This window comes from Taeniopygia guttata, chromosome 1 (genome assembly GCF_048771995.1).
Source record: "Taeniopygia guttata chromosome 1, bTaeGut7.mat, whole genome shotgun sequence".
In the NCBI taxonomy this organism is placed as follows: domain Eukaryota; kingdom Metazoa; phylum Chordata; class Aves; order Passeriformes; family Estrildidae; genus Taeniopygia; species Taeniopygia guttata.
Window position 1 is genome coordinate 13,311,058 of NC_133024.1, and position 16,491 is coordinate 13,327,548.

The 16,491-nt window shown below is 36.3% G+C and overlaps 1 protein-coding gene across 4 annotated transcripts in view; it reads left to right on the forward strand.

The window, feature by feature from the left end:
• The window catches only part of CADM2 (cell adhesion molecule 2), a 585,014-nt gene that overhangs the window by 486,582 nt on the left and 81,941 nt on the right, over nucleotides 1–16,491 (forward strand). For all 4 annotated transcript variants that reach the window (XM_030263057.4, XM_030263065.4, XM_030263073.4 and 1 more), the window contains one exon: nucleotides 7,547–7,637. In XM_030263057.4, coding sequence (XP_030118917.1) covers nucleotides 7,547–7,637 — 91 coding nt within the window. The remainder of the gene's footprint in view (nucleotides 1–7,546; nucleotides 7,638–16,491) is intronic.

Sequence of the window (16,491 nt, forward strand, 5' to 3'; positions counted from 1 at the left end):
GGGTCCTTCATCATATTCCACACTGCTGAATCTCAGTGCTCAGCTAAGTTGTCATACAAAGCCTTTTCTTAGTAGCAGCGCTTTTAAGGCTTTTTAAATCATTGAGTATGGGAGAAAATTTCTAGTGACAAAAGATAATTAAAACCATCTACTCATCATCCTAAAAGATTAAATAAGGAGGTAGTATCAATGCTTTTAGCAGGAGGATTGTAAGTAACACTTGTAGCACATCCTGATGTATTGTGAGCTCTTGCTCCCCCTGACAAACGCTGACAGCAAAGTGTTTTCCCTTCCCTGGACCTTTCCCGTGTCTTTCCTTTTGCTGTTAACATAATTTGCACTCAAACAGCAAGTCCAGCAAGGATCACAGGTTTCATTACAACAAACTCAGCTTCTTGCTGCAGCTGGCGAGACGTTCATAACATCAACTACAGAGAGAGAGTCACTTTTAAAGGAAAGATGCATCAGAATCAAAGTATTCCAGCAGAGACCTAGGGTCAAGTGATGTTAATGAGCTGCTTTCAATTATTTATAACACAATTAGGGACAGGATTGTTCCTGCCCTGGTTTTGAGACTGGCACCTGACAATTTGGCTGCATGGAAACTAATCAGTTAGAAGAGTCTTGCTTTGGAGGTTTAATATGTTTGTTGTAGTGCTATATTGTGTAAGCTGTTAAGTTTTTGTTCATCGCATGCAAATGTTTGACCAGCTCTTTTTTTCTACAGTTTTCACAAGGTTTAGCTCTTTTTACTAGAACTTTCAAGACTAAGTAGGGCATTGTGAAAAGAAAAAGAAAATAAGTACACAGTCCCTCATGTTTTGAAAAAAAGAGATTTAGGTAGCATATATCACATTAATATGTGCCATGCATACAGGAAAGAAACTGACCAATGGATTTTTCCTTTTGAACCCCAAAGACTCATAAACTAAAATAATTCAAAAGATTTATCTTTCTCTATGCACCTTGTATATATTGAACATTATATGTTACTGTCATGAAATGGAACATTTTTTCTGTGCCAGGTCTTTTAATATTCTACAACAGAAAAAAATACTTTCTTTGGTGAAGTAAAAGCAGAGGAAGCCAAGAGAAAAGTGATTTCTGCTTGACACTATATCCTGGGTTAACTAGTCAACCACTATCACCCATTTCCTTAAAATTATGTAAACCAACCTACCCAAAACTAAAAGTTGGAAGTTGAGACCAATACTACTTTATGAATTCATTATTACTTAAAGAGTAAATAAATATTTTGTTTTTAAATATTAATTATTGGATTGCTTTGATCATGAGAAAATCATGCTAGACATGTACAAAGAGAAGGTCCAAACATATGGCAAAATTACTGTATAGCATGTGTGACCTTAAATGGATAATACAGCAGGAGATTTTAATTGAAATGTGGTAGGATCCACATCTTCTGTGATGTCATTTTACTTTAGGAAGTAGGAATCACAGACTTCATGCAATAAACAAGTTTAAAAAGATGTGAAGAGACATGGCATTTTATATGAAATAACAGAGTGGAAACATAATTGCCCTAGCTGAGTGTGTACTTGGTGCTAGTTTGGACAAATATTTTTTAAGTTTGTGTTGGTATTGGTAAAATAGCTAAGATCTGCTTATGGCATTGTGTTTACATTTAATTATTTTACTTTTAAAACATAATTATTTGAACGTTCAAACATAATGTCATCCTTGACATGTAAGAAGGCTACTCTGAGGCCCCCAGCTCAAAATTTAAAAAAAATTAAGTAAATTTTTTGCATGTAAAGCCCAAGAATGAATGTACCAAAACCACTTGATGCTAAGGATTGACACATTCCTAGGAAACAGGCGGGAATTTAAAAAATTTTATGAGTTTTTCTTTTTGTGAATATCCTAATCTGGCTCTAGAAAACTTTTCTAAATGTAAAATGAAGGGTATATTCCAGGCTATGTTGGCGCTCAATGTAAATAGAGACAATTTGCACAGTACTGAATTGCTTGGGGAATTCTAACTCATTATGTCTATTGGGCTAAAAATTTTATAACACCTGGAGTTTTTTTAGTTTGTCAGAATATCCTGATTTATCCAAACTAAGAAACAGGTAAGAATAAAAACCTTTTCAGATTCAAGGTGAAATCTTAGTTCAAAATCTGGCTGGAAGTGAGACCTTGGCATTCCTGGCTGACTTCTGCTATTGCATGGGAGGTCCTTGCACTCTGAACCAGACCAAACCCTTAATCCATGAACTCCAAAGGTTGAATGTTCTAATCTCTAAATTACTGTCAAATAAGTATTTTGCTGGATCTGATCAACACAGTGTGAATACTTCAGTACTCAGTGGAGTAAGTAACCTCTTTTTCTCATTAATCACTGCATGGGGTCTAATAACTGATTTGATGGATTGATTACAACCTCTCACAAAAATCAAATTATGTGTAAGTGAGGGAGTGTAGAAGTGGCTTCCTGAGTCATGGAGGTAGAGCAGGTCTCTAAAATGTAGACTGCTGAAGTACAGGACCCTTGGGATTAATAATTCTATCCTGGTAAGGGAAAAAAAGGAGGGGCCCTTGTTCTGTTCTGCTTTCTGAGGATTCAGCTACATATATTTGGGGTGCTAAGTTTAAACTTAATAATATATTATTGCATCTCTTTCTTTTTTTAAAAAATCTATAATTCAGCAGAAAATTTGCAAATTAGGAGCTCTGACTTGTCTCTGTACATCTGACAAAATATTCCTATGTAAATTTCTGCAGAGGAGAGACAGACTTTTTCTGTTAATTCTCCTTTTACTGGAGCACCAATGGAAGCTGAGATTTGGCTTTTAACAAAATGTGTAGAAAAATCTAGTGGCAAGGAGTTTATAAACAGCTAAAGTAATACTTACATCAAAATTACCTGGAGGAAAGACTGCTGCACAGTTCTTTGCATAGGTGCATTTTCAGCACGCTTGGAATTGTGATTACTACAAGATCATGAATACTCCTGCTCCTGAAGAGTCTACTGCTTCCAATTGTTATTTCTTAAAAGCAAGAAATAACTATGAAATGAAATATGTGTTCCACGTACCCTAACACTTGCCCAAGAAGAAAGGTGGTCTTATTTTCTGTTTCTGGGATTGTAATTATATTGACTGAAGATTATATTAGGGAGGGATTATTTGATAAAATAGCACGTTCCTATAATAACCTCATGCTACCCCTTTGTCTCACAAAATGATTTTTTCATGTGCCTATTCCTACACACCTGTTGCTGATTAATGCCCTAGGAAGCAAAGGGTTGTACTTTGATTTAGTACAACTTTAATTTAAAACCTAGTCAGAGCTGTGAGTTCCATGTAAGGTTTTGCTAAGAACTGATGGGACCAAAGACTTATGAAGATACATATGAGAAACAGGCCAAATTCCACTTTTACTCTCTTGGCACTAAGAAGAAACTAGTAGAGATTAATTGCCTGATTCTGTTGTTGGCCTGTTTCACAATCTTAGCAAATTTGTTTACTTTTATGAATTCAGTTTTCCATTTTTACACTGTATTTGTCAAGGGTTTGCACATGAAGTATAACATAACTTACCACCCAGGATTTTTTCCAGCAGCTTTCATGTGATTACTTTATATGAGTAAATTTATGTGAAGGAATGTAATCCTGCATGTAACCTTATAAAGGCTTGGTGATAAAATAATATAAATATATACTGAATTCTATTTTACTTCAAGCAGTGTAAAAACAACAAGCACATTCTGAAAGCAAACACACACGCCTTTAAGCATAGAAGATCTGATTAAGGGCAAAGGTCTAGTGACTGATAAGAACCACCTTTATTTTGAAAATAGCTTCCAAGAGATTAAATCAGCCAGTAATGTAGTTCCACAAGGTATGAATGTTGCCATTAGCTTCTGCTAAAAGTAAAACAAAAGTCAAGTGTTGAAGTGTTTAATTTCTTCATGTATCAGATCAGATTTTTTACTGGTATAAGCTAGTATCAATTTTCCTCATATGTTTACTGATTTTGTGAGTTGCTGAAGATGCCATCGCCTGATCAAAAATAGATAAATCTTCCCAAAGCTTTGGAATGGGTTCCCCAGGCTTGTGAGGTGAGATGAGACCAAATCTTAGAAAGATGGATGAAGCAGAATCACTCAGTGGAACTTTTGCCTTTGGTCTGCTGAATCACAAAAGGTTATACAAAAAAACCCACCATGCCATAATTCTTACCTGTAGCTGGTATGTCCAGAAACAAATGAGCAGATTCTGTGCTCATGGAGGGTAGAAAATATGTAAAGACATGTTTGAACCTCAGTTCAGGTTGCTGGTAGCAATCAGTTTCAGTTCATAAGGACCTCATTACTCAAACTAAAGACAGGAGGGCCAAAGAAGCTCGCGCCGCTGGAGATGGATGTAAATAAAAAAGTCACTGGGTACTGAAAGCAGTGTGTTTTATTGAGAAACCTTGCTGTGGTGCTTACACTCATATAAACCACTGGTTTTTTTATAGAATTGGACTTTTCACAAAACTTATTCTTTCTGGAAAACTTATCTCCTCCATAATGTTCTTAGAACTCAGGATAAGGACATATTTGTCGATATTGTAAAGAAACTGTAGTCATCACTCCCTTGTTCAGAAGAATTTTGCTTTGAATACTGGCCTATGGTATTTTTTTGTCATGAAATTGCTGGGTTAAATGCTAAAAAATAATCAAGTTATTAAAGTTCAGATAAGTTCAGCTGGTAGACATTGGTATTTTTCTACTGAGTTTAGAGGAGGAGGAAAAGAACTGACCAACATTAAAACCCTTGGCTCTACTCCTTTGTTCTGGTTGTAGAAGGAGATTTTTTTTTATTTTTTTTTTACATATCTACATTATTTATAACAAGCTGATAAACATATCTGAAAAGAAATCAACCTCTTTCTGTATTACAGTTCTTGATTTTCTTTCTTTAGGCTGTTTTCTAATGTTGTTGTTTGCTGGAGATCATGTGATGTTCCAGTTCTTATGATTAATACGTTTAAGTGTGACAGGTCAAAACTCACAGTATTTATTGATAGAGTACATTTATACTTTTCAAGTTCTTCCAAAATGAGCAGTCACAGTGGGAGGTACTGTTTTGTAATAGCATTTTGTGTTCTGAAAAAGTACCAGTCAGCAGGATTCTATCATCTTTGTAAAAATAAGATATTTAGGTTAGTTTTGATTCAATTCAATTATTCTGAAGATTTCTTCTCATTTAAATTATTGATGTGAATGTGAAAATAGGGGGCAGGTTTATCTTTAAAAGTTTTCCCTTTTTAAGTGTACACTTTAATTCTGGAGAGAAATCAAGAATGGCCTAAAAAGAAAAAAATGGAAAGAGTAATACTGAGAATAAATCACTCAAAATAGAATATCTACTTTTTGAAAAAGAATCATTATTAAAATGCAAAAATTTTCCATTGTTTTCTTCCCTAAAAATTATATATTGAATTAAACTCTGTGCTTTCTGCTTTAGGGAAACAAGTAGTTACTCTTTAAGTCAATTAGCAGGGAACCCACGAGGGGAATGCATTTCCTACACCACTTTGTTGTGCCTTAGAGAGCAAAACATAAATATAAGACATTTCTGTGTTAGTAAGCTCTATTTAGAAGTGCATGGAGAACAGAGAGCTGCCTGGTGTATTAAAGGAGGAATGGGAACTTTAAGTTGGGGCAAACAGCACTGCATTGATCCATGCAGATGAAAGCTTAATTGTCTGGAATCCTCTCTTCAATTTTATTTGGGTCATTTACGGTATTGCATAAACTGCTGATAATTTAAAAAAAAAAAAATTAAGCCAGGAGTAATAGTTAGATTGCCTTTTAATTTCTTCCTTCACCTGTGGCTGTCAGGATTACTTCCATCAAAGTTTTGCTCTTTTTCATATTTCTCTGGAAACCTCTTGATCTCATTGCATTAGTTGTCTCCCTCCCTCAGTTAAATTCTTCATGTATTCCTATCTGGTACTAATTTGCTCCTCTGGTTCAATGTATAGTCAAGAGAGTAATTTATTCATCTTCAACAGCACCACTGGAATCACAGAAGTACTTGATGCCCTGATTTATTAAGGCACTTGAGGTCAGTGCCTTAAGCATGTGCTAAAAATGAAGCAAATGCCAGCCTGGCCTCCAAAGGATTAGTCACCTGCATAATGGTTTGCAGGGTCCTTAAAAGTATGAACTTGTGGAACAGATTTTTTACTGGTATAAGGTTAGAGCAGCTGTTCTGGAAAGCTGAATGATGGTGAAAATACTTCCAATGGAATTACAGAGAGCCTGCACTAAGTCTTTCCCTCTTCTTGTCTTGTGCCATGCTGTTACTCTGTGGTGTGTAAAAGTAAATAATCAAAAATTACAATAATTTTTTTTTTACAGCATATCTTTTAAATTTGTTTTTTGGTTGATTTTGTGGGGTAGTATTATCATGCTCTTTCACATTTTCTTGATGAGAGGGCATCTGTGGTGTCACTGCTAAGGAAAAGAGCAACTGCAAATTGAATGAGACAAAACTTAGGTATCCTAGATTTGCATGATAAAGTGATTTGTATTAGGAAGCTATAGAGAAAGAAACCATGAGGACATATATAAACTTTTCTACTTAGTCTGATTTTTTTTTTCCACTGTGACAATGAAATTTGTTTTTCTTCTTCCTAAGGAAAAAATGTGTTACATTCTTTTTTTTTTTTTTTTCTTTTTTTTTTTTTTTTTTTTTGTTCCTTATAAAGGTGGCCCTCTCAGTCATATGTTGACTATGAAAATATATTCTTGCAAGCCAGGTGGCAACTATTTTAAAAGTTAAAGATCTACTTCAAATGCTCATTTGGCATGAATTCACAGTGGCTGTATTGTGTATTTTTTGCAATTAAAACTATAAAACTAATCCAACCACATTAGACAGATTGCAGATTCCTCTGTAGTACTTTTGGCAGACATGTGAAACATTCTCTTTGCAAATTCTGTTTAAGATTGTTATGGTTTAGGGGCAGCTTTATTGCATTTCAGAAATAATATCCTGTAAAATGTCTGTAACAAGGTATTTTATCTGAAAGCCCATTGTGGCTTTCTTATTATGAGTTTCAAGCTTCTGCAACAACAAAAGGGCTCTTATTCAAATGTACACTATTGCATTCATTCCTCTAATAGTAGCATTCCATCATATCAGCCTAAAAATAGGCAAACAATTGCATGGAGTACTTGTTATTCATCCTAGATGTTTTTTTATTTATTTTGTTGTTAGATATCAGACTTTTGGATAGTCAATGGAGTATTTGCATCAAATACAGAAATAAAAATTTGTTTTTTCTTAGTATACACATGCTTTCTATCTGTGTCTCCTAGGGATATAAAAAGTTACTGGTTTAGTTACATTGGTCATTTTTATTGCCTTCCTGAAGACAATGGAAATTGCACAAGGCTCCATATGAAACTGTCTACAAGTGTAAATTAAATCTGTGGTTTAGTCTGTTGTAAATAGAGAAGAATGTACTCTTAGATAATAAATCTTTTTTGTGTATATCAACAAGTTGTCTATTTTTTTCTTCCTAGATACACCTTTAGTTAAAATCATTTCTTCCAATTCATGGCCTGAAGAAGGACAATCTATAATTTTGACTTGTGAATCCAAAGGAAAACCACTGTAAGTGATTTAACAAGTAATATGTTTTTTGTTATTTTACTTATTCTGCTGTGACTGCAATCCTCAGCTGCAGAAATCTACTGGCTTTGTCTCCTCCTGGGGTGTAAAGTACTCTCTGGTGTAGAAAACCCCTTGAAGCCTGTCTTCATTAAGTGTCTGTAGAAGATTGCTCTTTTATTTGTCATCTATTTTAGTTTTCAGGAAGAATTCCAGCTGTGAGATTCTTTTTTTTCCCATCAGGTATGTCAACCTGAAAGGTGTGCACATTTAATCTATCTCTGTTTACATCATTAAATTGATGATAGAGGAGAAAACATCTCATGAAAATCTTCCTACATCAACCAGCTTCAAAAAAAAAAAAAAATCGAACTTTTTCTGCCATTTACAGGGGAATTTGAAGTTTAATTATATGTGCAAGCTGCCTGCCTCTTTCTACCAGGATTTGGAAAAGTGTAGCCTGCTTTAAGAATGTAAATTGTTTTTCTTGGGAATTAACATCTTTGCTATTAATATCTTTAAAGATAAATCTGCAGAGGTTAACCCTTGTACAGAATCTACTATTTAAATAGATTTGACTCTTGAAAACAGTTAACTGCTCAGAGGGGCTGTTATATATTTACTCATAAATACATATATACAAATAAGCCAATTGCTTAATATTGCTTAATATTTAGTTATTATGAATAAAGGTTCTTAAATATTTACCTTCTACTCAAAAGATCAATATATAGTGTCATGATGATACACAGATTTAGAATGGTCTTGTAAATGGTAATGGAATAATATTTTGAACCTAGAAAAGGTGCAAATTACATGACAAAAATCATGGCATTTATGGCTGAATTTCTCCCTGGTGTAACTTTAGGGACTACATGGAATTGCTTTATGTAGGTGCCTGAAGTCAGATTTAGGTCAAGGAAGGCATTTAAGTCCAAAATTTCTATTTTGAAAAGCTCTTCTGAGTTATGCCTGGCATAATTTAAACTCCATAGGTACTTTATATATATATATATATATATATATATATATATATATATATATATATATATATATATATATATATTTACTTCCCTGCTTAAGACCAAAACACTGCTGGAAGTCCATCTAATTATCTAATTCGTCTGACCTGATGCTCTATATAATTGGTCTTTTCTGTACCTGTCAGTAACACAAAAATCCATTGTGAGCCATCTCTGTCTTTTATAATGTACCTGAAGGAGAAGGAGTTATTCTTTTATCTCATATCCTGTGAACATTCCCCTGTGTATGAAGAGGTAGAGTCTGTTTCCCCCTTATTTTCAAAATCTACTGAAGATGTGCAAGTGCTTAATTTTAGGAGAGAGGTCAGCACTGATTGCCCTGAGTGCACCATTGGCTGGGTGATATTTAGAATTTTCCTTATCTCAGTGTTTTCCTCATGACTTAACAGATGAAGTGCTCTTTTTGGTTAATAGACTTGAGGCATTTTAGCCCCACTCAGTTCCTCACTCACAGCAGGATCAGGGAAAGAATCAGAGGAGTAAAAGTGAGATACCTTGACATAAACAATATTGCCTATTTGATAGGCATAATATTCTGGACATACTTTATAAACTAGGTTCTGGACATACTTTATAAACTAGGAGGCACTAATTATAACTTAGTAATTAAAAGAGAGCTCTAATTAAAATGTTTACTGATTTGTTTATTTATTCTAAGTAAAGCTGTGTTCTGTCCTTAAAGGATTCAAATGCAAAACTTACATGTGGTTTTGAAAGAGGAAAAAAAAATCTTCACATTACAGAATTATCAAGACAGGGAACCTGAATGTGGTAGCCTTTGGGGCAATCAAATATTTTGCCAATAAATGCACCTCTAATTGTCCCGGCCACAGACACTGCCAACTTCAGCTGCTCAGCACTGCTTCATTAGGTCAGTTTTTGATGGCACAGGGCCAGTGAGAAATAGGCATCCTCCTGGGAGCAGTTTGCAGTGGCTTAGCATGAAAAACAGGAATGTCATGCTCCCAACCTGCATTGTGAGTACCTCTGGCTGGGAGAGAGAGAGAGGAATTGGACAGGTCCGCTGAGCCCAGACATGTCAGTGTCACAAGGTAAGTGATGAATTGTGGGCTTCATGGAGAGCTCAGGGCCAGCCATGGTCCTTCACAGCTGTTTGCACACTATGGGTTAATTCTGTGTACTTTATGTCACAGGCACAACAGTCTCTCCTGTTTCCTCTAGGCAGCAGTAAATGAACCCTTACTTAGAGGTGCATTTCTCTTTGTATCCCAGAGCAATTTTCACAAGCTTCCAAGTGGCATTTGAGATGAAAACAGAGAAAGGATGAAGCCAGGTGGTGGCTGTGGTGACATTGATGATACTGATAGCTGCTGCTGAGGAATTCTTTTCCAAAGGGGAAAAGCAGGATAAGGCTAAAACTGGAATGTACTGACACCATCTTACTGCTTATCACTGCGAAAGGCGAATCACCTTCCTGGAAGGATTCTGTCCCTCAAACCATGTGCATCATTACCCTGAGACTGTGCTTCCAATCTACAATACAGTCCTGAGGGAAAGCCCTTCCTAACTTTCAGTCCTGTAGCAGGAAATGGGAGGGAAGACTTGCTGAAACCAGCACCTCTGAGATATCAATTGCACTCTGCATCTCTTGCTGAAACAGCATCCTCCAGGGATACAGCAGAGGGACAGAGAATAACTACAGAGAACAACTGTACTGGGGGTTAGACCTAGGGCCCTGCTGAGGTTTCACAATGTAGGATATAAGATTTCTCTTGGCCAGTCATTAGCCATGACTTTGGACAGGAGAAAAAAAATGTCCTCAGACCCTTGGATGTGAGCAGCCTCAGTTGTCAGTGTGTGAGATGGGCTGGGATTTTCCCAGCCTCTGGGGTTCCCAGTTGCTGTGGATGAGTTCATGTCACCCCACATTTGTGGTCTTGTTACAGAGATCCCAATGTTGGAACACGGATGTTGAGTGGGCTAAGGGGGAGAAGCTGGGGACATGGGAGAGGGCGTGGAGAGGAAGATGGAAATGTGATTCAGTGAGGCAAAACAGGAGGCTGTAAGACAGACTGCACTAATTCTGTAACTGTGCTGTTTCACCTCTGCTCACCAGTGGGAGGATGAGAACAGCTCTGGCTCCAGTCTGACCCTGTGCTAATTTCTGTTACTTTGGCTATCCAACAGCTTTCTGTTATCCAATAACTTTCTGTTACATTTTCAGCAGGAGCTGAAAATGACCTTCTTTTGGGTAACCACTGTGCTGCTGCTGTGGAAGTGGGATGATATCAATAAAAAACACAGGCCAGGCTTCCTGCCTGCCTGTTCTGTGATGGTTTTGCAGAGTCAGGCCACGTGGATTTGGTGATGTTCTGACCCAGTTGTGTAGCACTTCAGGCACCAGCTCTAAGAAACAGCAGCAGAAGGCTGGTGTTTGGAATATTTTATGGAAACATCTGTGACATTTTCAATTAAAGTTTTTTGTTGATGAAAAGAAAAAAAAAGGAAATATATTCATCAGTTTACCACAGATAAACATGACGCACTCTAGGAGTATAGCCTATTATGTGTAATATTGTAAGGGATCTTGAGATATAGCATTTGTGAGGATTTTGTCCAATTGATAAATGCCCAGTTGGCATGAAAAATTTAAGAATTTTATTTTGGAAAACTTTGAATTTATTTATTTATATTAGCTTAGTCTTTCCCTTTGAAAAACTCAGTCACTGGTTTCTTCACGCTGTTGAAAATTGTGGTAATATTAATGTCCAGGGTTGTTGTGTTTTGGGCTTTTTTTGTTTTGTCCAAATTACAGGTAGAAATGTATTTCTCTCCATAACTCTGTACTTGACATGACTATTCAACAGCATTCCTTTTTTGGAGGTACTGTTGTGTAGTTTCAAACCAAATTGAATCTCTTCCCTTTTCAATTCTTAGCACTGCTTTCTTTTCCAGTGTTTTTGGCTGGATCCCTGGACAGCTGTCAGTCTATAATATTTTAATCAATGAGCTTACCTAATATATATGTAAGGTGTTGTTGCATCTTAATTTATTTCTTCTTTTAGCATAATATAGTTTTACAGAGACTTTGTTTATTTTCCAAAGAAGGAACTGTAATTAAACTTCAGAAATCATAGACATCCTTTTTATGTAATGTCTAGACTTTTCTGAAATCATATTGCTTGACAGTATTTTGAGTATTTTAAAATAAACATGAGGTAGCTGTAAAAAATATAGAAAGTAAAGAACAAAATGATCATTTACAGTCATCCATGCTTACAAAAATTTTTAAAAGCCAATGTTTTCTTATTGCAAGCTGTAACTTCTATACGCTGTTGTGTCTTAACAATATAGTCTAGTGACCCAAAACTGGCCCAAAAGTAAATTCAAAAACTGACCCATAATGAAAGGTTCAATATTTAATATTCTTAGTCACTACTCTCATCAAAGCATGCATGAAATATGTGAGTTTTTAAAGTCAGTGTCATTTCAGGAGAAAGGACGTCAAACTATAATGGAATAATTAGGGCACAGGAAACAAAGAAAAAGTTAGCTGTCTCCTGTGTGCTTTAGAGAAACGTCTTTCCATTCCATGAAACTCAGGGGAATCATAGTACAGTTGGTTGACTAATGTAAAGTGAATATTTGGCCTTGTTTGAGATAAATAGGGAAGATTTTTATTTCAGAAAACTCACATAGATATCCTTCATTAGAATCACAGTATTCGTGATATTATAAAGTTATAGAGAAAAGCACAACAAAAACCAGACACTAATATGTACAGAGTAGTATAAAGTATGGAAAAATAAACATTTTAATGTAAGGAAAGGTGTTCAGTTTTAATAATGTGTGCACACCAAAGAGTCAGGTTTGGGTTATAAAGTCATTGTAAATTATGTGTATGGTATCCCCACACATTGTCCTGTCTTTTCTAGCATCTGTTAAAAGAAGATCCCTTGACTGAGACAAACATTTTGCAAAGGCTGGTGGAAACAAATACTAATAATAACAGGAAACACTCGCCACCCAGGGAACCCAGAGAGAGAGTGGCTGATTCCTTTGAGAAGGACCTGGAAGGGCTCTAGGTGAGACAGAGGAATGCCAGTGAAGAGAGTTAACTCATATCCAGTCACCGTAAAGCAGCCAAGCCTGGACTCAAACTGGCTCTAGTTACATCTGCTGTTAGCCACGACTTCCAGGTTCTTCTCAGCTTAGATGTTGGATTTTATATCCTTGTTGTTCCCTGCCCCCCATGAGGAACCTGTTGGCCCATTCCTCCAAGCCACAGAAGCCCCTCTGAACAGTGGCCTTCCCTCAGAAATATCAGTGCAGCCAGCTTAATGAGCACATTCTACCAGGTCTTTGGTATTAAAAAGTTAAACAGGACCCAGGATGGACTCCTGAAGAAATCTACTTTTAGCCATTCCCTGGGTAGAGTGTTCCTTCAGCTCCATCAGTGGTCCAGTCAGTTTTTCACCCATGGAGAGGTAGAAACATCCAGGTGACAGTGACATCCCAGCCTAGGTACAATGAATGTCATTGGACACAGTCACCAAAGACTCGCTAGAGTCAGAGCAGACTACATGCACTGTCTTTATCACCTACAGATCCTGCCATTTCTGTGGTTTCACATGTTTGGCAGTTGAAAAAATTATAGAAAAAAATATCTCATGAATCATTTTGTCACAGGCTTAAGGATGAAAGGTATTGTAAAGAAAAAAGCAGAAAATCTCTTCCTTCCTCTGAATACTTGCCTTAGTTCAAACTAATTCCAAGTGGAAAGACAACTGAACCTAAGGAAGGCATTTTGAGAAGTACTAGGAGGAATGTCCTGATTTTCTTTGTATTATTTCAGAAAATGCACGTAGGCATTCTTCATTAGAATAACGTTATTTGTGAGCTCATTAAAGTTATAGAGAAAAGCACCACCAAAACCAAACACGATAGTGATTTTCTTTCTGAAAACTGTGGCAGGATATAACCTTTGAAGAGGATTTTTGACTCCTTCAGTGAAACAGTAATTATGAATGGTAGCTATGAATGACCTGTATGTCTTATTTGATGTATACCCTCAGAAGAGATATTAGAGTTCCTTCATACTGTTCATATGTTTCTTTCTTTTTTTTTTTTTTCCATTGTATGAGAACTTAGCAAATATTTACATGTTTGTTTTTACCACACCTTTGCATGATTAGATTATTCACTTGCCTCAAATTTGCAGCTGGGAAATGAAGCAGTAAAAAGTCCTAAGTTCAAAATCAACAAATAGGTGGTGTAGATTTTATGTCTAGCATTGATCACAGTCCCTATTTTCCCAAGAGTATTTTGGAGTGACACAGCATCCCACTCAGGTGATAGCTCATCTTTGGTTTGAGTGGTAACATTGAGTTCTTAGCATGCCTATAAACCTGTGCTCAAGAGTGAAATCAGAATCTGGGGCAGAAAATTGCAGAAACCCTCTTGACATTCAGCCGTGAACGTTTTGGTGTGAGCAGTTTGCCAATATTGCTTTGAAACTGCATCCTAATCGCAGGTTTAGCCTCTGAGTCACCAGTCCAAGGGCCAGCCTTTTGTCCATGGACAGTTTTTCCTGCTCTGCTTTGATATGATGCACTTCCTGGCTTCTCTGGCTGGTGAGATGAAGGTTCTGTAAGAAATTAGCTCATTTTCTACATGGATTTTATTCACTGCTATCTGGGTTTGTGCCATGAGTACCTAGCAGCCTAGAAAGGAATGCTGGTATCAATTCTGCCTATATGAATTATCATAATGAATCTGGAAAAGTATCCATGTTTCTGTGTTTATAAATCACCGTGCAGAATGAATCCACAACTCAAACTGGAAGCTCAGGCAGTATCAATAAATATTAATGATTTGGAAAATTGGATGAATTTGTCCATTCCCATGATGAAATTTTACTCTTGCAAAACATGAATGTGGTATGAAAGTATTTCTCCCTTAAGCTTCATACACATTGGTACATAAGGAATTCTGAATTGTAAGAGTCACTGGTTTCTCTGGAAAGGACCATCTACAAGGGAAATCAAGTAAGTAGGGGGGAAAAAAAAGGGGGAGGGAATTTAGGTACTGTATACTGGAGTTTCACTGCTTTATGTTGAGCTCTTTGTCTTAGCAGAAAGCTGGATGGCTTTGAACAAAACTGCTGTGCCTTTAAGTGACCAGGAGCCTCCCTGATGTTCTCTGCCTTGATCCCAGAACTAGTGTTAGCTGAAATATCTTTATCTGATTTATGCCTTCTGAACGCTCTGAGTTTACAGTGAAGTTTCTAGGGACACATTTCACACACAGCTTTGGGCAAGGTTCTGTAAATATATGCTTGAATAAATGCCTACATATATAGGACAGGGTATTTTATCTGTGGATATAGACCTAGAGAAGGGTAAGAAACTCTCCTCAAAGTTCTCAGCCCTGTGTTCTTTGTTACTGGGAGCAGCTCTCAGGATAGCTCAGGTTCTCCTAATCCTGTCTTTTGTCTTGCTCTCTGTCCATTCCAAGTTGTCTTTCTTTGAATTTGGCTTGTTCAGCAGTTAGATAGAGCCTGTCTTCTGCAAATACTGCTGGTATCGCTGTCCTGCCTGTCTCTTTGCCCTTGTTATAGTTTCTTGAAATGTTCTTACTTTGTCTTTTTTTTTTTTTTTTTTTTTGTTTAAACATTGCTTTTTCACCTCTCTGTCTTTATCCCATTTAGGCTGTCTGTATTTTTTTTTTTCTTTTCTGTTTGGAGAAGTGTGGGCTTCTATTTCTCTAAAAGGAACTTATTCTGTTTCAGTAGGTGGTTGTTAACTCAAACCCATCCTCTTGTTAACTTTATCTGATCTGATATATCCCATGTCAGCTGAGGTTAATCACTCTGTGTCCTGTGGTTATTGTCAACCACAGAGAAATGTTGACCAATTTTTTAATTACTGCAATTATGAAGGAGGTCATGCTAATATATCTCCTGCCTTGATTTAGTGCACATCTATTATACATTATATGTATATTATGAGAACATTTAGAACATTTTACTGAAAATGAGCATTATGAGTGCCCATTTTCAGTAAAATGTTCTAAAATCTTATGAAAAATATAATATGAATTGTAGGAAAAAAATCTGCTTGGTGAATCTTTTCAGATAGGTTGTCATTGCAGGTAAAGGCAATTATTTTAAAGGATTGTGTAAATAATCAGCTTGAGACTTTCTACACCAATATTTCATTGACATTACACCTCCACTGTATAATTATGCCAGGATGTAGTAGATAACATATTGTGAAGCAGGTAACATTTTTGCTGAGATACAGTATGTATATTCAATAGATTAAATTTCATTTTGTATTAAACATCCTGTCCTTCTGGGAGCTTGTATCTTCTTTTCACATCTGGGACATTATACACTTTTTTGTAATTTTTCTTTTCCCCAGTATTTTGCAAAAAGCAGAGAAATTGGTGTTATAAAAAGTGTGACACAAAAAAAGGAGCAGGTGGGAGCATTAGTGGCTGTCTGAAAATTACACTTTACAATAAAGCCTCCTGCAGTGCTTAAGAACTTCCCCTTTAGTGTTCTGTAAAATGATCACATTGCCTAATAGGCTCAATTCAATAATTGCTTTTCCTCTTTTTTAAGCATCCCTTTTTTGCAGTGTTTACCCATAAAAGTGCAGAAAGTACAGTATGAAAAACAACTGCACACAGCGTTTTTAGTGCTCATTAAATCCATTTTGCATGTGTATGGCTTTTGAAATAATTCTTTTCCTTGCTCTCAGGTGGAAACACATGCTAAAATAAAAAAGGCCTGTGGGATAGAATAATAGATAAAATTTAAATCCAGAGCAGGTAATTCTAAGTAAGTA